A 22,052-nucleotide genomic window follows, 5' to 3' on the forward strand; every position below is an offset into this window, starting at 1 on the left:
GAAACATTACTTAACCCCCAGATTATCTATAATCTGTCCAGGGTTCACTTAGTGTTTCTTCAATAGACCAAACAAGAGCCGAATACAAAGTAAATTCGCGACGTGCGCCAGTTAACACTGGAAGTCTGGTACCAAGTAGAGTGCTTGTTTTGGGGCATTGATTATTAGTTTTATGAACAATTGATTCGATCTACCTAGACAAACATATGAATAGTTGCAAAAATTGGCATTCCATTGTGTTTTGTACTCTTTACATACACTTACTATAAATTCGTTTGGGCCAACCATCTTTATTTCTTATTGGGCTTTAATATTAGCATCCGTCACCGTCACTCATTGTCAGTAATATCACTATTCACTTCACTACTCGACGATGCCCACAAAAATGCTGTGTGCATCCGCATGCACACGATTCCTCCCATCATTTTCTCTCTTATCTCCACAGCCTCTCTTCCGCCGCCGTAACTGCCTCATCCACCGCCACAACCACCAAACGCCGATCACCATGTCCGCACAGCACCAGATCGTGGAACACGTGGTCCTCTTCAAAGTCAAACCCGATGTTGACTCCAGCAAAGTCGCCGCCATGGTCAACGGACTCAACGCCTTGACCTCACTCAACCTCACCGTCCACCTCTCCGCCGGACAACTCCTCCAGACACGCTCTTCATCCCTCACCTTCACTCACATGCTCCACAGCCGTTACAGATCTGTAGACGATCTCAAGGAGTACGCCGCTCATCCGGAGCACGTGCGTGTGGTCACGGAGAATATAAAACCAATAATCGATGACATAATGGCCGTTGATTGGATATCTGACGATGCTAGTGTCTCTCCCAAGCCAGGGTCGGCGGTTAGGGTTACGTTTTTGAAGTTGAAGGACGAAAGTGAGAAATCTAGGGTTTTGGAAGTAATTAGGGGAATTAAAGATGAGTTTCCGGCGATTGAGCAGCTGAGTGTTGGTGAGAATTTCTCGCATGACCGGGCCAAGGGGTATACCATTGCTTCGGTGGCCGTGTTGCCTGGGACGGCTGATTTGGAGGCGTTGGATTCGAATGAGGAGCTGGTGAAGTTGCAGAAGGAGAAAGTGCGGGATTCGATTGAGAGTGTGGTGGTGGTTGATTATGTGGTTCCGCCACCGCAGTCTGCGAACCTATAATGGCGGCTTGCTTCAGGTTCTTTGAGTTTTAAGCCTTGATTGGTTGTTTTGAATGAATAACAATAATCTGTATGCTATGACATGTTCTAGCATTGTTATAACATTAATGTTTTTATCAATTATACCCGTAATTTTCATCTGTATTACTTCATTTTGTAATGTTTTGACTGATTGTAGTTCAGAACAAATGCTGGAATGTTTTTTAATTTTTAATTGCATAGCTGCAGTTGGACTTACAGCTTTTGCATATATGCCTAATGTAAACAATGAAACCGACTTCATTATCGCAATGCTTAAGAGCAAAATTGCTATTAATGAAAGCAGTTCATAGTTACCATTAATAAAGCTCTAAATTGTAAGAAGAGTCAGGAAAACAAATTGATTGGTTGGAGTAAAATTAACCCAAACAACCCTAAATCAAGACTTCATACGCAACCAAACCAGCATTTCGGACACAGAAACAAAATGAGACGACAAAAAGGTGAATTTTTTTTATTCTTTTGTACATTGGTGGCTATTAAAGAAAGAGAACATCCACACACAGATCAGAATCATGCCCCAGCTGTTGGCATTGTAAAACGATTCCAGGTCAATATGAAGCTAATTCAGTGTACTCAGCCATTGTAACACAATACTTATTTGTAATTAATGGCTAACCAACTTGACTAACATGTACAAGTCAATAACCCTAATACACTGTACATAAGCTCGTAAATGAATGAGAATAATCAGACTTGAATTGATTTGATTTGATTTGATTTAATCCTTTTTTCTGTCGGAGTATTCTTCTCTCAAGAGGGCTATGTGATGATGGCCCTAGTGGCAAAGTCATTGCCTCTCTTTTTCATGGCTACATCCTACAGTCATGTAAGAACATTGTGGAGCCCGTCAATATATTATTGTGATATAAACTGAAAAAGAAAAAATTAATACTAAGTGGCTTGAAACTCGTAAAATGTTTATCGTGAGGATTGATATGCGCGAGCCTTCTACTTTGGTTGGCAAAGGTATTGACATGCAATTATTATTATGCGTCAACATGATCATAATCTTTTCATTTTAACTCAACCATGAAAGTAGAGTGTACAGCTATCTGACTGGGGCTAAATTAGGATGACAGTTAATAAAATACAACTGGGAATATGATCTTAGTTTCCTAGACATATGAAGTTAATGATGAACGTGTAGTATTTGTTTCGTAGCAAAAAATAAAAAAGCTATATGAAGGGGTGTTAATGGTTATGAAAAGCTGGACTCTAAATGATGTCTGTAAAGGAAATCAGTAAGCCATAAGAGTTCATTTTACCTTTATAGGTTTGTTTGTTTAATTTTACTATCTGTTTTGAGTTACTCTATATTGAAAATTTTCATTTCCAACTCAGCTGCCATTTATGTTTAGATGTCAAGTTATACTCTTATGTTCTATAAAATATATCTTTGTACTGAAACAGGTTTGGGACAAGTACAACTTTAAAAGCTCCCTATCTGATTTTAAAAAACTTGGAAGCTTATCCTAAGAATCGCGGGCAAGTTGCATAGAATTTAAAACTAGTTGCCTTAATTTCCAGTACGTTTCTTCAACATTTTAGTGCTAAATTTGGACTTGTTCTGAGCAGGATGTTGCTCACATTTATCTTCAACTCAACCAGACTCATGAAGCTCTAGAAATATCCGTCAGAATTAATTCACGAGATCCTGAGGTGACGTTAATTATCATTGTGAAATAAAACTGATCTCTTTTTTATTGGATATTTGCAATGGTATGGAATTAAACTTGTTGCAGCTTTCCTTCTTTGCTTTCAAAGGTTTTGAGAATTAATGGTTTTAAATTGTTGGGGAAATTTGCAGGTTTGCGGCTACAGGCAACTATGTGCTTGTTAGAAGTTGTATATGTGCTAATATGCTATATTCTGCTAATGATGCTGGCTGGAAAAGGTTAAGTTGATATATTTTACACAGGTTAGCATGAGCTTTTTACAAATGCTTTGCAATTGAAAATAGTAGTTAATTATTTTTTTTCATGTCCGTTTAGAAAAATAGGATAAGAAGCTGCAAGTGGAAGTGCAAGTGTCGGACTATGAGTGGATATGCAGGTAAGTAATGGTGAACATATCAAAGTCTTGAAATTACATTAAATTAAAATAAGTCATCAACATATCAAAAACTGTGTTTATACATAGGTCAGTTTTTGTCTCACTTGAATCAACATCTTTATAACTTCAAATTAGCTTGTATAAGTTTTTATGGGAATTAAACACTTGGATATAATCAAATATAAAGGAGTTGGCAGAAGTTTGGTGGTACATTAAGTATGGCGTTTTTGGACTAGTGTCGGAAAGACTCCTTTTGTTTTGCTTTCAGCAGGACATTTGGGACCACTAAACTTAACTAGGCATGTTTTCAGCAAATCTATAAATAACACCGTACCCCAGTTAGCAACTGCCGGGTCTGACCTTGTTGGCCCGCAAAAATGGATAGCTTACGCTGCTCGGTCAATCTGAGGACTGGTTGGTTAAACATTTAACCGTGCGTGTTTTTACCTTTTAAGTGTAGTTTATTTTTTAACCTTTAGGCAGGCCAAATCACTTGTAACGTTTTTTTCAATCAATTAATTGACTGTACACCTTGCAAGATGATGATGATATAAAAATTACAAGTATAGAAATAAGAGGGAAAGGGGTACTCATAGGTATTACTCATGCATTGCATTGCCAATCCTGTACTGTCACCTCATTTCTACCTTTAATTACGCACAAATCAGAAAATTAAAGGCAACACCACAAGTACCCTAGAACTTTATTAATTGATTTTAATTCTTCAATGGTTAGCAATGAATCAATTTTCTGTGACAAACCTTTGCCATGATTGAAGCCATGCACCTTATCCACTTGGGACGGGTGGTGTTGCCATGTGATTTGGAAGTCATACACCCTACCCATATGGGTGGCCTGTCCTCTCTTAAAACTATTGTACAAAGGCTGCAAGTTACAACGTGTCTTTATACTAAATTCACCAAACATCAGTGTCCCACATTTATCATTTATTTATGATTTCTGGTGTATTAGTAATCTTTTTTGGTTTAGGAAACTTGAAACCAAAAAAAGTTGCAAATAATTTCCCACCTTTTGTTTTTAAGGACCTTTTATGCATAATCATTTTACCTTAATTTTAGAGGGTACCCAAAAGAAAAGCCAAATTATATATATGCTACAAAATTCAGAGTTTTGATTGATAAAAAAAGACACCACAGACTCCAAAACTAAGGTAATCATTCCAAGTTATGTTTCAACACTCATTAATATGCAAAATAACATGATTAGTGGTGAAATTAATTACCATAAGTGGGAATGGAAATTGAGAGCTGGGTTGGGGAAGAATCTTTGTGATTTAGTGGCCACTCATCAAAGAAATGGTGCATTACTTTCTGGGGTTCATCTTTTCCATCAAGTTTCAAAGCTAACTGATCATATTCAGATGAGTAGATTGTCTGCTTTGGGGATGAACTTTTTTTGATAGCCATTGTAGATTCTGAGAAAAAAGAATGTTCCTCTTTCATCCCATGCCTCTCTCTGGTTATCATATATATATATATATATATATATATGTGTATATATATATATATATATATATATAAAATTAAAATTTGAGTTAAAAGAACGAAGATGTTATAATCAACCAACCAACCTGTAAGGGCTAGAATCCAACAAGAAATGATCTTGAGATGACAAAGCATTTGAAGAAAGATGGGCATGGTTGATATTATTTGTGGATTTGGCAGTAGGCTTTGTTGACCGATTTCTGCCTCTATGCATGTGCCTTTGACAGTATTTTGAGTCAGGGTAAGCTTCTTTTGAACATCTCCATTTCTTACCATCTGTTCTTCTGCACCTTCCTGGTTCTGGATCTATTAATGTTTTTCTACCAAATCCCATCCTCCATCCAACTGCAATTTCAATATCAATAAACAATCAATTTCCTTGCAAAAGTTGTCTTCTTTATGTATTGATAATCAAGAAACTCTATTAACAACTGATGATTAATACCATGCATATTGATCCAAAGCCTTGATTTTGTTAACTAGGGATAGAAACTTGGCATGCATATATATTGAAAAAGTTTTGATCTTTATGCATAAATTTATTCCTCTAACCTGGTCCTAAAATTTGAGGAAAGCTGTCACTGGTATAAAAAATGATGCAAGTAAAACAGAGGTAAATTATTATTATTACTTGAGGGATGATGTGGTGGGTGGTGGGGAATGGAAGAATGCAGACTTGTTTTGATGGTGAAAAGGAGATGAGGAGGTATGGGCATGCCAGATATCATGTACTTGTAAACAAGTGCTTGATGCTCAAGTTCTTGCCATTGAGCTGCTGTAAATGGGCCATTCCTTATAATTATACCTGCACCATCTTCACCACCTGCTGCTGGTGTATTCATCATCATCATCATCTTGATTCTTGGAGAGAAGAGAAGAGAAGAGAAGAGAAGAAAAAGAAATCTTGGTAACAGAAAGAAAAGAAAAGAAGAGAAATTATGTTTGTTTATAGAGAGAGTCAAGAGTGGTGTGCAGACTAATGTATGTATGTATGTATGTATGTATGTATGTATGTATGTATGTATGTGAGAGAGAGTGAGTAGGGGAGTAGTTGGTATCTGAAAGACAAAAGTGTCAGGGGCCAACCCTCTACGTTTGTTTGTTTTTTTATTTCTCTACTTTCACTTTTTTATCGTATCTTTGTGAACGTAATTTGCTGTATGGGTCAACTCAGCTAACATTGAAGATTTGAAATAGAGGTGGCAAGATCTCAAGTATGAATCCGACCCCAACAGGGTATTACCGCGGTGGGTCTTTGAGCAGTGGATAGCCGAGCTTTATTTGCTGGTTAAATGTCTTTAATCCTTGTCCAACAATGCAGCTCAAAATCAATGCTACTTGCTCTTTTTCATGATATTATAAACGGACACAAACCCGTCTCTAAATTTTCATTGCCATGCAATCATTAAATCAAAGGTTGCTTTAGTATTACAATAAATGAATATTACTTACATGACAAGTTGACAATAGAGTAAAACAAATAAAAATAGAAACATCTTGGTTTTAATCATAAACGGTTTTATGATAACCCCTGCTATACAGATCTCGCACCTTTTTTAGATTTTGAACACCAACACTAAGTTTTTTTACCAAAAAAAAGATTCAAATTCGATAGCGTTGTGTATTCGTGAGTGGTTACCTGAAAACCTCATTGTTGCTCATAGTTTTCATGGTGACAACAATGCATTGTTTTTTATGTGATCTGGCCCGATCCAAACCAACCAAAAATTCAAAATTGGATGTCTTGTTAAGAAACGTCAACGGACCTTTATAGAAAAATTTTCTTGGCCGCCAGCGGTTTAAATCATATCTTGTGGGGCATTAGACTTTACTACAAAGCTAACAAATTACGGTTTATGATTGATAATAGTTCAAGATAATATCTAAGGATTTATATCATAACCTTGTCTAAAAAAATTGTTATAGAAGCTACGAAGGAGGGGGGGGGGGGGGGGGGCTCGGCCCGGGAAGGAGAGAGTGGCCGAGTGGTCAAAAGTGAGATTGTAAATCTGTTGAAGTTCATAATCGTTGAGGCAAAAAAAAAATGAAAAAAATTATTAAAAAAAGATAACGCATTGAATTGAAATGAGTAGAGACAGGGTAGAGCTAGAGAGGTATCTGATCTCTGATTCTTGAAGACCGCAATACTTATTTTATTTTAATTCAAGGACTGTTTATTAACATGATTCTTACAAGTTACTACGCATCAAATTAATGCTGGAGTCGATCTAATTCTCAAACGTATCTTTGCTTCACTTTCTTTTCTTTTACCATCTTCAAAAGTTGATAAAGAGACTATTTGTAATGTTCAATTATAAAACTTGTAAGTTTGTGCTTGAGGTTCAGGTGCACTCCATTCATGACTATTCTGACAACTACCCTGCCCTACTCATTTGTTGCTTTGCTATCTCCTCCCCAACCCCATTAGCATGCCAACTAAGTTAGTAACTATATAAAATAATACGACACGAGCTCTGTGTCAGGTACAACTTAAGCATACTTATGTAAAGAACAAGGCTCTCTATGACTATGAAAGAAGCCTACATGATTATATAGCGAATTCAAAGGCATAAATGGAAAATCGAAAAAGAAAAAGAGAAAATAATAATTTTACATAACTATAAGTTATACAACTTAAGCTCAACTGCGTATAGCTATATCTATACATTACAACTGCTAATCCTTTTGGAATAAAGATAACACTAGGTCTGTATGTACAGAGAATAGTTGCGTCTCCACAAATAGCTGTCACAAATAGTAATCAGTTGTTACATAACTACATCATGTTAGTGTGATTATTCTTTATTTGGTCCAGGAATAAACAACAGAAGATTATCCAACAGTAGAACAAAGCATGCTTTCTTAAATGGCCAAACTGCAAGAAATAGATGCCTAGTTGACTCCTTTTTTTCTATATCTTAGCAACCAACTTTAAATTAGGCCCAAGATAGAAACCAGCTTACATCAATGCATTGGATTATACATTTTTAACAACTATTTTTTCATTTAAAGATCAAACACTCAAATTAGTATATAAACTTTTTTTGTAGTTTTCACATAAGCATTTTATGCTTATCACTGGCATTATAGTGCAGTTTTCTCCAATATAGCAATAAAAGTAACTACAATGATGCATAGTGTAAAAAATACTTGTACTTATTTACCTTCATAAAAGGCCGATCACAACTAGGAAAAGACTCGATGAAACTCTCCTTCAAAAGCAATGACACCTGAGGTTCAACGAACGAGAATGTAAGCAGAAATTGAAAGTAAAACACTTAAACTTAGTAATTCTAATCTTAATTATCGTTTTATAAATCTGGGAAGAGAGAAACCTTGTCATCATTTGACTGAACATTCGTAATTGTGTGAGAACGCAGGTTAGAGAAAAGTGAATCCAAATGAGATCTTAATACTCTCAGGAATCCCTTCGCAGCTTCCACCTGTGTTCAACAACAGTCATTTTAAACTGGGCAAGTTACATGTACTAAAAACAAACTTTAACCCTTTTTTCCAATTCTTGCAACCAAGTTAAGTTGAGCACAAAGTAGAAACTTAATTTACATTAAATACAAATTTCAACTGCCAAGTCGCATTTTTTTCCCAACTGTGGCAACAGGCAGAAGCAGGTCACTTATTGCAAAAAATTCTGGCATGGCATATTTTATTTGCTATTTAGCATATATACCATGTGGCCATTTGATGCGGCATTTACAACATTATTTTTACGATCACTTCTAAAAGATCATTTTCTTTCAAACTTCAAAAAAAAATTGTTCTCTAAATTTCTTTAGCATATGTGGCATCTCACATGGTGGCATTCATGGCATCAACTGGGGCCACATCCATAATTTATGGATAGAAATGAGTAAAAATGAGGTCCATTGCTAAGATGAGTAATGAAATTTATAAGCTGGCTTATGCATTTTACCTAATTTAAAGATAGTTACTAAAACTGGTAAAAGTGTAAGGCTCATTTCTCTAGCATAACACATCAAAAGTAAAAGTAGCAGAATATCAAAATAAGATTTGAATTAAAGAAAGACATACCTGCACATCTGTGCAATCATAAACAGGTCTCCTTTTCCCTAAATAACTTTCTCCCACAAGTTGAGCATGATATGGAGTTAAGGTTGCATATAACTCCTTGTACTGGGGGAAATGTGGTATCGATAATGACTTGACCTAATTAAAGGAAAAGCGAAATTAGAAAGTAACTCATCAGACTTCTTGAAGGGTACAGTAAAATACATAAAACAATGAACATCAGAAAAGATGCAAGATCACTTCATAAACAACATAGGGTGTGATGAACAAACATTATTAAATGTGTACCTGGTTCTTGTTTACATCAACAAGAATAACATTTCCTGACTTGGACTTTACTTCAGCAGTTTTGCTCTTCACACCAACCTTATCAAAGGGACCAATAAAACAGTACATGAGAACAACCGTATAAAGAAACACAAATCACACAGGAAGCTACAACAGTACAAATAATATTTATGTATTAATTTAAGTCTTATTTTAGTAATTGAAAATGAAGAGGTATGAGAAATAAAGAACAACAAAAAAACTCACTATAAAAGGAACAGGTGCATCCAAAAAGTCAAGCATGTCATTTGGCAAGACCTGGAACAAAAACAGTTAAAACTTGATTTAAACTCAGTGGGTACAGGTAAACTATAACCTTACTAACTTAAGGAAGTCATATCTACAATACCGGCATAAAGAAGCTCTGCCACTGGTAGGGGCGAATCAGAGGGATAACTGACAACACTGAAGCAGATAATATTCCCTGAGATCAAAAGATGATAATATTTAATCTCAAGTGCTTTAATCAACATACTCCAAATTATAACCCTAATGATAGATAATAGACAAACCAGATTAGAGCACACAAACACAATTTGCTTTTCCAGCAGAGCACCTGCAAATATCGTCAAGATCTGTAGCAAAAAAGACATTGTTGAATTATTGTCAAGCAGCACATTGAAAACTATTAAGTAATCAAAAGGATAACTACATGCTCAAGACGCAAGGAGCCACATATGCTAGAAATTGCCCATACTGATAAAGCTGTTGCTTCTTCTTCCACAGCATGTGCTTTGTGAGCCTACAGTACCAAATGTGTGTTATGGCCCGACATAAATGGCAACAAAGACAATCTCAAATGAAAGTTAATATTACATAAAAAAAAACTACCTCGGCCATTTCAAAACTTGTGCTGCATGACATCAAATCAACTTTTGAACCGGCAATATGTAAAACTGTTTCATCTGGTCTATGAAACTCCAAAGGATGCAGGTGGTCCAATGGGTGGAATTTAATAGTTGAACCTCTAGTAGGTACACATAAACGACTATACTCGCATATAATCTGCAACGACCCATGATTGCTGCTCTGTAATTTTAAATTGTTTTAGTGTGAATAATGGGAGTATAGCTTAAGAGGCCAACAACAAAGTTTAAAAGTAAATACTAGAAACACAAAATAACCTTAGCCCAATCGAGAATCTCATTATGCTCGTTATCTTCTTGACCAGAAAAAGACGTCTCTTCTGTCTCTGGTGAATCAACATCACTCCTAAAGTTCCTATCTTCACTAGGAGAACCCTGAAAACTGTACCAACTAAACAATATTAAATAGGGAATGGATGTAAAAAAACATAACGTAACACAATACACCCACCGGCCAAAGAATATTCTAGACTTTCCTATTTTCGGTTGCCCCAAATAAAAATGTTCACTTCCAATATCATTTATCAAGTTCCTCACCTACCATTAATTACACACTATCATACAACTGCATTAATTGCATATTCCTAAAGCTGTGTGATAATGCATTAACTATACATTCCAAAAAATCATGGTATTTTCTCTAATAGACACTTATTTTGGCATACTGTGCGCTTTTATGAACAGTTATTTTGCCAAAGCAGGCCGGAATATTGTAAAATGATAAAGACGCACTAATCATTTTTACAGTAAATAGCTTCTTGATAGCCCGATACAATGGTATTCATTTTTTATTTTAACAAAGTAACAAACCAAAAATAATTTCCTGATTATGTATATTTTTGGCCAGAATTGGTGTAAATGCAACTAGCTACATATATGGGTGGCCTAAAACATAGTTTCTATACATATGTAGCCATAATAAATTAAAATTTCAACCATGGGTGGCCTCCACATAATTTTCATATAGCATCAACAACTCCTGTTATGGTACATACACGAATCAAAGAGTAAAAACATAGTGGTCACTTGCCATATATGCCCAAAAGGAAACGGTTTACCTTGATGAAGAATCAGAGCTATCAAATTGTTGATAACGAAGAAGAGGCAAAACTGCATTTGGTATCTGCTTTTGAGTAGCATGTTTGTTGGAAACCATATCATCAACAGGAGGACTGTCACATTCTTTCTCAGAGGAATCTATCTCTACATCAGGATGAACTGTTATAAGACAATCACCGACTCTTTCAGTGAATGACTGGACGGTTTCTGTGGAACCATTAAGCAGCTCCTGAGATCCATATTCAACCGAAACACTACACAATTTGTCCTCTAAATATACTTCATTGTCATACGCTAAATCCACGTCTAAATCCCTGATACTTTTAGTTAATCGTTCCAATCTTTCTTCAATGAAGATGCTACACGCAGATATAAACAAATTTAATATTATAATAAAATTAAGCCAAATTGATGTTTTTTATTTTCAGATAACAAATGATAGAACCTTAATATATTTACTAATATCAAAATTGACAACCCAATCTTCAAATATTCTTGGAGTGTCAATAATAATCATGGTAATAAATAGAAGACTCAAGACCTCCTTGAATCATGATTCATAAAGATCATCTGAAAGCTCATTTCTGCTAAGAGAAGTGTTATAATAAGTTCACATTGTGCAATATGCATGCTTAATTAGCAAAGTCTTACAAATGATCACTTTTCTAGCTTGTTTTCCTTTCAATTACAATCAAAGCCAGAAGATTTAAAGGTAAAAGGAAATAGTTAGTTTAATAAAGTAGATTCATAAAAATAATAATAATAAATAAATATATAAAATAAAAAAAATACTAGCGTGCTAGATGATGTTAAATGTACCAACTTTTGAAGTTTAAAAGATGACTAGATTCTTTAAACAAGCCAAAATTACTAGATACAAAGGCGACTGTGGAAAAGAAGGATTCACATCAATTCATTGTGCACAAACCTGTTCAACACCCCAAAATGCAGTTCAAAAAATGGAAGCCTTGTGAGAATGCAGTAACAACGCCGGGTCGTTAAAATATGCCGACTCGCAGGTGGGGAAGACTGTTGTCCATCTCCCATCATAGAAATTAATCTAGAAGGTTGTTGCACCAACTCATCGACTAGAACACAGCAACCATACAGAATTGAATCATCTGCACCCTGCAGTTCTAAAGATAAGAACACAGAAAGGGCTCTAACTCAATGTGTGTGTGTCTCATATATCATATATGTATGTATGCGTAAATTTATGTGCACACATGTACGCACAGACACGGTCATAAAGACAGACAAAACACACGCAGAAAGTTGAAAATTAATGCGTATCAATTAGAAGAGAAGTTTCAATACGTAGATTAGAAAACTAGTGCAACAGTTAAAGTTTACAAGCCACAAATTGAATATAAAGAACACCCAAAAGAAATGGAAATGCTGACAAGAAAATAGTTGAAAAAGGAACTCCATGGATTACCTGCAGCCTGAATACAAAGGATTGATCATTTTGTTTGAGGTGTTCCTGGGAAAAAAAAACATGTTAAACTAGGTGTGGCAACAAAAATACTTGGTTCAAAACTTAAACTTAACCATAATTTAGATATTGTATTTACTTTTGTTAGACACAAAGGCTAACATGATTAAAAAAAGTGTAGCTTTATCTTATTTTTATCAGAGAGCAATATATATATTTAAATAAAACATCAAACTTTAGAACGTGCCCTGCTTGCGGTGCGCGCATATAATGTATATATGTGTGAACCCTCGGGTGGGCAAAAGTAAAATTGCACTAATTTTGACGTTATTTTACTAATTTTGTGAAAATAACGTTAAAAGTGATGGAAGGTTAATCAGGCATCATGTGGTGGCGTTGATAGCCGAAAGACAAGGGTACATGCACCAATCAGCCGGCGTCCCGATGATTGAGTGCTATGTGCCTTATGTAATATGTCCAAGGCTTGATGCAAAACTACTATCGAGCCGGGGGTCTCACCGGAAGCAGCCTCTCTATCCCCATGGGGTAGAGGTAAGGCTGTCTACATCTTACCCTCCTCAGACCCTACCATAGCTTTGCTATTGGTGGGATATACTGAGTACGATGATGATGATGATGATGATGATATCAAACTTTAGAACCAACTTTATCAGATCGTGGCAAGAAAAAAAAAAGCAACACATGTGAAGGTAAAACATGATAATAAATATACCTGTCCAAGAAGTATTTCATTCAGTTCACTCATTGATGGAGTTCTCTCAATAGTGTGAACCTGAAATTACAAGTAGCAACATTTAGGCGCCAAAAAAGAACCATAAAATGGTATTTAATAAGGCTGGCGCACGCAAATTCACAGGATAAACAGTTGAATTTTCCAATAGTCATCTAAAAGAGAACGGAACTAATTCTGAACTGATACAAGATATAATAGGATAAAAAAGTTGGAAATTATTGCAATAGCGACATATAAAAATTACGATGCATAAATGTAATTAAAACATATCCATTTGTAAATAGATGATCTTTAGGCATTACAGAATACAGATATAGCATAGAAGAGACAACTTTAAGTTACAAACATATGCTCCAAGGTATCTTGGATTGACTATCATATAAGTTATAACACAACCTTTTGAGGTTAATCAAAGAAAAGCATGGCCCTACCTCCAATCCACCAGGAAAGCAGAATGAAAGAAGATCCTTGGACCTTAAAGGCAGTTGTTTGTCAGGAGGGTACATAAAAAGAACCTGAAAGTACACGCAAATGATGAAAAGATATTCCATAAAAGTGGAAACAAAAGAAAGTTATATCAAGGACCTGAGGGTCGAGAGTTGGTTCTACACGAAACTGATTCTGAGCACTAAACCTCCCTGGACCTTGAGATCTTCTAGCAAAATACTGGCTTTGAAGGGCCTGAATGTCACAGTTTGGATGCAATCCAACGACTACCATGCTTTCAAATAGGCTTGATGGTTTTTTCAATATCCTTTGATGCTGAAAACATGTGAGCAGTCATGACGAAACTAAATAGTATTTTATTAAAAAGATAGATTAGATAGATGCATACGAGGGCCTGTAATTGAAAGGCTGCCCATTGACGCTTTTGGGTAGTTAATACTTGTGGATTGTGAGTGTAACACCCCATCCCGGAACAGGCTAACGTGTTACTATTACAGATATCAAATCAACGCCACAATCCAAAATACAACAAAAATTAATGCAACCTACGTCATATTATTAAACAAAATGAATTAACTTTTAGAAGCTTGAACTTCATTTTTATCTCTCATCACTAAATTCCCCGAATCCCGGATTACCTGAAAACAAAATAAGAAAAACAAAACAAGAAAACACGGCTGAGCCAAAAATTGCCCAGTAACGGAAAGAACAATAGTAAAGGTAAGGACAGACGTAAGAGAATAAATATACGAACTTCAATTCAAACTCGAAACCAACCCTTTTTACCGAAACATATACTTAACAAAATTCGGATGTATGATCCGACACTTGGCCAGAACATGGTCAAACGCATGCGGAAATATATCAGAACTATAACAAAAACACCCAGAGCCAGAAACATATAACTTGTAACATATAATGTGTGACGTGTAACATATAACGTGTAACATTTAACTGAACTATAATTAAATGCGAAACATAATCCGATATACGATCGGGACATAATCTGAATATACTCAAATTTAATCAAATGCATATACACATATCAAAACGGACCAGAAATATAGCGAAACAAAATATAATTACTAAAATACACGACGATGATGTTAAAATGAATAGGTCGTGTAATACGGAAGCACCCAGAGCCTAAACAGAGGGGTACACAGCTAGCTAGTCCATGCACCAAGGAGACGGTGTGGGTGGCGTGCACACATTGTTCCATCTCAAACAGAAGTCAGGAGTCAGGAGTCAGGAGTCGGAGCTAAGATCGATCTATACGCCTCTAAGTGGCCAAGGTACTACATGAGTATTTTCAGAGACGCCGTGAACTTTGATTACGCACTGTCACGATAAGTGCCATGTCAGGAGTCAGGAGTCAGGAGCTAAGATCGATCTATACGCCTCCAAGTGGCCCTAATACTTCAAAAGTACTAGTTAGAGACGCCGTGAACTTTGATTACGCACTGTCACGATAAGTGCCTTCCCGTTGACGCCCCAACGACAAGTCAGAAAATGCTTGGGTAACAGAGTACTAAAACTAAAAACATATAACTAAAATATATTATATAAAATAACTGAACTCAAAATATAACTGACGCGTAACAAAAATCCGTACTACAAAGTAACGGATCAGAATTTATATTATAAGTAAACGAAAACAGAAACCGCACTACGAAGTAACGGGATATAATTAATACTCTGAGAGAAAGAAACCAGAAACCGTACAACAAAGTAACAGACTATAATTAATACTAAAAGTAACAAAAACATAAACCGTACTATGAAGTAACAAGAAACAGAATCCGTACCACTACGAGAACGGTGAAAACAATATAAAGCTAAAAGAAGAAAAACACGGAATCCGTACCACTACGAGAACGGTGAAAACAATATAAAGCTAAAAGAAGAAAAACACGGAATCCGTACCACTACGAGAACGGTGAAATCAATATAAAGCTAAAAGAAGAAAAACACGGAATCCGTACCACTACGAGAACGGTGAAAACAATATAAAGCTAAAAGAAGAAAAACACGGAATCCGTACCACTACGAGAACGGTGAAAACAATATAAAGCTAAAAGAAGAAAAACACGGAATCCGTACCACTACGAGAACGGTGAAAACAATATAAAGCTAAAAGAAGAAAAACACGGAATCCGTACCACTACGAGAACGGTGAAAACAATATAAAGCTAAAAGAAGAAAAACACGGAATCCGTACCACTACGAGAACGGTGAAAACAATATAAAGCTAAAAGAAGAAAAACACGGAATCCGTACCTTAAAAGCGGAATAGCGTTAACCGAAATAAACCGTAAGCTCGAATTAATCGTCACGAAATCCTACAATTTTACCGCATCTTAAATTATATTACCGATTAGTTAGGTAACGCAATTTGTGTGATCTTGTGGTTGTTTATACCGTAAAATATTAGTTGCATGAACCTTATTGTACCAAATAATGAATGTCTCTGTAAAGACTTATTTAAGCAATCAACCTTAATATTATATACACATAATAATACAGTGGGCATTTAACAAATTCTTTGAATGTACACTTTTAAGTATATAATACCACTTCACAAACTATATTGATAAAATAAGTTGCAGTAAATTGAGAAAACAATTTTCTTTTCTTTGTTTTAATAGTTTTGTATAATAATATTATATATTTGCTTTTGTTGTAGCACTAGGTTCTCTTCCAGTTACACCATAATTAACATTTTACCAGTAGCTTTTTAAGAAGAACAAAAGATCACACAAATTCAGAATTCATGGGTTCCAAACTCCTTGGTTGACAGTCGAATTAAATCCGTATATAATATTACCTTAAGCCTAGATGAACGGTTGGTTTCGGACTTCCAACGAGCGGAAATAGAATGAGAACCGGAGCACGTCGGAGTAAACAACACGTACGGCAGTGGCGTGACGATGGCGGATGGTACGTCCAGCATGCGGTTGCGGCGTGCTTCCGGCAATTTACAGGGCGGCAGAGAAAAGTAGAGATTTAGGGTTTTCCGAATAAGAGGTCGTTCGTTGATATTTATACGAGATGGAAGGAAGCTATATGGAAGTTCCGTTTCCGCCGGTTCAAGAAAACGTAGTTTATTATGATTCTAATTTACTTTTAAGAAATGACAAAATTAGCCCTTTAACTTATATATATATATATATATATATATATTTTTTTTAACTATTTGATAGCTTGCACATTAAACCTTCTAGTTTAGCAATAAGTTTTACCCAGCTCTATACATTTAAAATGCTTAAGTAACATAACGGACTTTTTGTAATAAAAATTCTGAGGAACAAGGCAGCGGTCGCGCGGGCACCACACAAACGCTTACGGCTGGGTTTAGAAATCGTCAGTTTAACGGCTTCAGATACAGCAGAGATGCCAGTCGTTGTATTCCCGTCGGCTGTAGAGGTTATCCTTGATGGCAGGTGCGACGAATATTTAAGTTGATCGGAAGGGAAACAGGTGGTGCTTCCACGCAAGGAGGTAGAGCGACTGGTAGGGTTTCGCGAGCGGTTAAATAGTGTGTTAAACATCAGAGATAAGGACGATTTCGTTGGAGTAGATAAGGGATTCAAAAGCGTGGTTATCTGTTTCGATTAGGTTGAAGGCCAGTAAACGAAGAAACCAAATCATGTCTAGCGAAATTGATTTGTGGGTCGTGAACTTTGTTTCATGTTTCTATATATTTTAACTTATTTAATATTAGTTGGATAAATTTCAAAACAATCAGATCTTGAATTCAATTTGCAAATTTCTATAATATCCACAATTAATATACCTTTTTATTATTCTTTATCATTTTCATTATAATACTATCTTAAGATTTAATATTATAATTTTTATATGAATAAATCGGGTTATTACAGTGAGTCCTAGTTCTGTCTTGAGGGGGAGGAGATAAGCCTTTTAGGAGTCTGAAAACCTGAGAGTGAAGCTTTTGAAGGGGGCTGGCGCTGTCTCCTTTGGATGAAAACACAACTTGGTGCAGGGGAAGGCGGAGTAACAGCAGCATCTTGAGTTGAGTGCAGAAAGAAGGATTTGCTATCATCATCATCATCCATGAGTGCAATACACTTGAGTTGAGTTGGATAATCAGCTAGATTTTATGAAATTTCAATTAGGCTCATTAAGTAGAACTAGAAAACAGGAATTTTAGCAGGTTGTCATCCTCTGTTGGAAAATGAAACCTAGGTTTGTTTAAGGTTGAAATGAAATGAAATGTTGTAGTTGAGTATTTACAGATCCAGAGACACACACACACACACACACAAAATGATTAAAAAAAAAAAAAAAGTAGTACTAGCTAAGCTAATTGTTGTTGCTGCGGTTGTACATACTAAAGCATAACAATAATAATAATAATAAATCGAATTGGTTGGTTGCCCATGGAAACAGAAACAGAGATTACACAACACAGGCGGAGCAGAGGCTAGTTAATCATATAACATGGTCACAAAGCCATAAGAGTCACAGACAAACAAAGCAAGTGTAAGTTTAAATTAACCGAATAAAAACTCACTCTTGGACTGGTAAGATAGATCATGCGTCTCCCGCTGAGATTGAACAAGGTTTTGTTTTGTTTTGTTTCAGTTCAGGCAATGAATCACCAAGCTTGCTTTTCCTTTTTTTAATTAATTTATTAACTCACTTTCATGATATCCTTTCCTTTATACCAATCACCACTAAAGTCACGACTAATTCATTTAAAGGAGGAAAAAAAAAAGGAAGAGATAGAAAAAATTTGTTGTGTTCTTTTATATAACCAAAGAAAAGTAAGAGAGTGGAGAGAAAATAAAGAGTAAAGTAATAAAAATTGTATATTTTCAAATTGGAAAGATTGGGAAGGAAAGAAAATAAAAAAAAAAGAGGTGATACCAAAAGAAAAGATAAAAAGAGAAAAGTTTCTTTTCATAAATTAACTCGGGAACACAAATGTTGTTTTTATATGCACTTTAACGCCCTTGGTATGTCCAAATCGACACCATCCAATATTATTATATTATATTGAGAGGGGTTTCTATGTATAGTTAATTTTTATATTTTTTTCTGTACATGGATTATAGCATGACGAGAAAACTAATAAAATATAAGAACAAAAAGTAAAAAAAGAACGAATGATTAGATTCAGTGAAGGTTTCGTTTTGATCTTGTTGATGACTTACTTAAAAGCTTCACTTTTCTTAAGGGAGCAAAAAGTTTCATTCCCTTCTTTTCTACCCTTTCTTTGGGTCAAAGGTTAATTGTGTAGAAAATATAAAAATATAACATCTTTTTAAAATGTATTTTATTTTTAGTTATATTACAGAGACAATTGTAAAAATGGTATTTGGTTTGATCATGTTACGAGTTTGGTTCTCAAATTTTCAAAATTACAAACTTGTCCATACATTTGTAAAAAGATTGCGCGTCTAGTCTATATTGTTAACTCCAGTTAAGTTTTAACGTAAAGTGATGTCATGTGTCATTCATGTGTGCTTTTTAAAACTTGAAATCATAATTAAATATGTTTTCAAACTTAGGAACTCTTAATGTCTACTGCGTCACCATCGATTATGCATTGAAATTGATCGGTGTGGACTAACTCTCGAACTCATAATCATGGCAATTGAAACTTTTAACCCACAATACATATGGCGTATTCTTGAGCTTTAGAATCGCCATGATTGGCGGTAAATTGAGGAATCTTTATGACCCACATGAAGTGGATGAAATACACAAAACTGAGATTCACATTGAGCTACCTTCGGAGATGAAGCTTCCTTCTGAACAAGGCTGGCTTGGGGGGGGGGGGGGGGGCTGGGTGGTCAACGACCTCAGGCCCGACACCCCGCTAGGCCCGAAATTTGTTTAGAATATATATAGGGTAAGGTTATAATGAAAACCCATTTGAGTTGTGAAAACCCACGAAAACACTATATAACATCGTTTTTTTTTGTTACATGTAATATATGTTGTAACATTTAAGACAAAACATCGAAACATCAAAAAAAAAATGTTTTGCTATTTTTTAACATTTTTTACTAATTTTTATATATGTTTTCAGGAGAGAGAAAAAATTATATTTATATTTACAATTTTTATTCATTTTAATTGTGGACCACAAGATTTAAACATTAATTAAAAACATGTGGTTGAGAATGAGTTTCTAGAGTTGCGCTTTCATTTTATACTTAGCATATATATATATATATATTTATGAAAAAAAATATGTATATTTAATATTTTACCCTAATTCTATAATAACTAGATTGGTCAAGTACCAAAGAGGTATGACTCCCAACCAAAAGGTTGTGGGTTCTAGTCTTTCTTGACAGATGTTTAAGCCTGTTTATATAAAAAAAATTTTACACAACTTATATTCTAATCAAGTAAGCCTATTTATTGGTTTATTTAAAAGACAAGGGATGATAAATTATTCTACAACATGACATATCGCCCGAGAGATGCAATCACTTTCCTTTAGATTAAAAACTACTACGTATCCAAAAGCGTAAACTTTAACTAATTTTCTTGTTATTAAACGAATAATAATATTTATCACAGATCACAAGTCACAACACCTTCCTAAAAGATATGGAAGTGTGAAACTGATCGAATGGATATACACGTGATGTGAGTGAAGGTGGAAATTATGTTTTGTCAAAAAACTGACCAGGTTCAAGTCCTCTTTCACAGTCAAACCTTTGGCAATTGTATTGAATGGATCTTGCTTCTATCCTTTTTGTCGTATTATATGTTGGTTTAATAATATTAATATACATAATAATCGGTTAAAAGATTGTATTTGGATTAAAAACACAGGCATAGACATAGGATCAAACATGCAATATGATATATATATATAAATCTTGGTACTTGTATATAACTATGTAAACGTACACTAAATATTATGTCCAGATGAAAATTAATATTGTTGAGTTCAAGTAGAAAAAGAAATGAATAAATTAATTGTAACCGTGAATAGTGACGTTTTTATAGGCGGAGAGAGCAAAACGTACACGTGAAAGATAGAAACATAGTTATTATTTTATGAAATTAAAATACATATAATAAAGTTGGTGATAACTTGGGATGGAGGCTTAATGGTCTATAGATATTGTTGCAGTTGGTCAACGTTTTCCAGCTATATGCTTATATTAACATTTGTTTATTTATGCTATGCATCATACTGTTTGTCATTTAGAAGGCATGTCATCATTATCAGCTTGTGCTACAAGATAAGATCAGCTTAATTCCTTTCTTTTTATGATTATGTTTATGTGCAATTTAATTACATTTTATTCTTTTTCAAAAGGTGTGTATATATATATATATATATTAATTTACCAACTCTATCTTGATTGCTGGCTATTCTAAAAATCAACATTTCATGTTCAAAACACAAATTTTAACAAATCCTTTTGCTATAAATAGGAGTGAGCAAATAACCGAATTAACTAAACCCTGACCAAGTTAAATTAACCGAACCGAACATTACGGTGATGTGCGGCATAAAGGAACCAGACAATTGATACATGTATATAAAATAATTTAAAATGTGTGATAGTCTTCATGATATTTATCTCAAGGTATAGAGTTCAATAGCAATTTAAATGTGTGGCTCTATTACATAGAGGCAAAATTATTGATCATCTGTTACACAGTGCAATGGAAATGATTGTTGTTACAAATCAGTGAGAGTTCTTGCTCATCTGTTACAATGTGGATGCTCTAACACATGCATCTATATTTTAATTATTCATTTTACACTGGTCGTTCGCATGTACAAGGTACATTCCGCATAAGCCCCTCTGCATGTTTTGTCAGTTATGGCATGTTGGTAGAGCATCCCACCAATTAATCCCATTTAATTAAGCAAATAAACAATAATAACTACCATTATAATAATATGCATTGTTTTGTTGAACCAACAGTGCAGTGGTGGTGTGCCAATATCATCTACCAAACCCGGCCATCCTATCCAACAAATGGAAGATCTTAATGCCAGGTGCGACCTACAGTCCGAATCCGCATCCCCGCCCATTGGCAACCCATGAAATATCATGCGTTGTGGAAGACAGACTATCATTGCGCATCCATTAATGCTATTCAAGCGGGTTCATTAGTTAGAACCAATTAACCATTATCATGTGTATACTTAATTCTATCCAAAACTACTCATTCTTGTTTAAGTAAATATATGCTAACATTCGAAACTAAATACAATGATAGCAAATAAGTTAAATAACTAAATGCAAATATACTTCCTAGACTTCATCTTTTGTCTCGGTTATCTTCATGTGACTCAGCCACATTGCACGGCTTATGGTCAAACCGAATCAGGAATCCATGGGAGTGAGGAA

At 35.0% G+C, this 22,052-nt stretch overlaps 3 protein-coding genes across 3 annotated transcripts; 1 reads left to right on the plus strand and 2 right to left on the minus strand.

Annotated features, from left to right (window-relative positions):
- Nucleotides 1-373: 373 nt before the first annotated feature.
- Nucleotides 374-1,306, plus strand: LOC143568027 (stress-response A/B barrel domain-containing protein UP3-like). Its single transcript, XM_077054283.1, has one exon. The coding sequence runs from the start codon at nucleotides 374-376 to the stop codon at nucleotides 1,157-1,159; it is 786 nt and encodes a 261-aa protein (XP_076910398.1). The 3' UTR covers nucleotides 1,160-1,306.
- Nucleotides 1,307-4,487: 3,181 nt separating this feature from the next.
- LOC143565775 (growth-regulating factor 1-like) lies at nucleotides 4,488-5,611 on the minus strand. Its single transcript, XM_077052646.1, has 3 exons — nucleotides 5,389-5,611; nucleotides 4,844-5,102; nucleotides 4,488-4,728 (listed from the first exon to the last, which is right to left on the minus strand). Exons 1-3 carry the CDS (start codon nucleotides 5,609-5,611, stop codon nucleotides 4,488-4,490), a joined length of 723 nt encoding a protein of 240 aa, XP_076908761.1.
- Nucleotides 5,612-7,300: 1,689 nt separating this feature from the next.
- On the minus strand, nucleotides 7,301-14,158 carry LOC143565785 (uncharacterized). Its single transcript, XM_077052654.1, has 18 exons — nucleotides 14,081-14,158; nucleotides 13,831-14,007; nucleotides 13,677-13,760; nucleotides 13,225-13,284; nucleotides 12,495-12,539; nucleotides 11,985-12,184; nucleotides 11,056-11,415; nucleotides 10,256-10,379; nucleotides 9,963-10,160; nucleotides 9,784-9,873; nucleotides 9,644-9,706; nucleotides 9,481-9,555; nucleotides 9,339-9,389; nucleotides 9,093-9,170; nucleotides 8,808-8,942; nucleotides 8,093-8,200; nucleotides 7,922-7,987; nucleotides 7,301-7,502 (listed from the first exon to the last, which is right to left on the minus strand). Exons 1-18 carry the CDS (start codon nucleotides 14,156-14,158, stop codon nucleotides 7,434-7,436), a joined length of 2,061 nt encoding a protein of 686 aa, XP_076908769.1. The 3' UTR covers nucleotides 7,301-7,433.
- Between the last annotated feature and the right edge of the window lie 7,894 nt (nucleotides 14,159-22,052).

This window comes from Bidens hawaiensis, unplaced genomic scaffold (assembly GCF_021521415.1).
Source record: "Bidens hawaiensis isolate Kalapana, Puna unplaced genomic scaffold, B.hawaiensis_p1.1 tig00001236_1, whole genome shotgun sequence".
NCBI lineage: Eukaryota > Viridiplantae > Streptophyta > Magnoliopsida > Asterales > Asteraceae > Bidens > Bidens hawaiensis.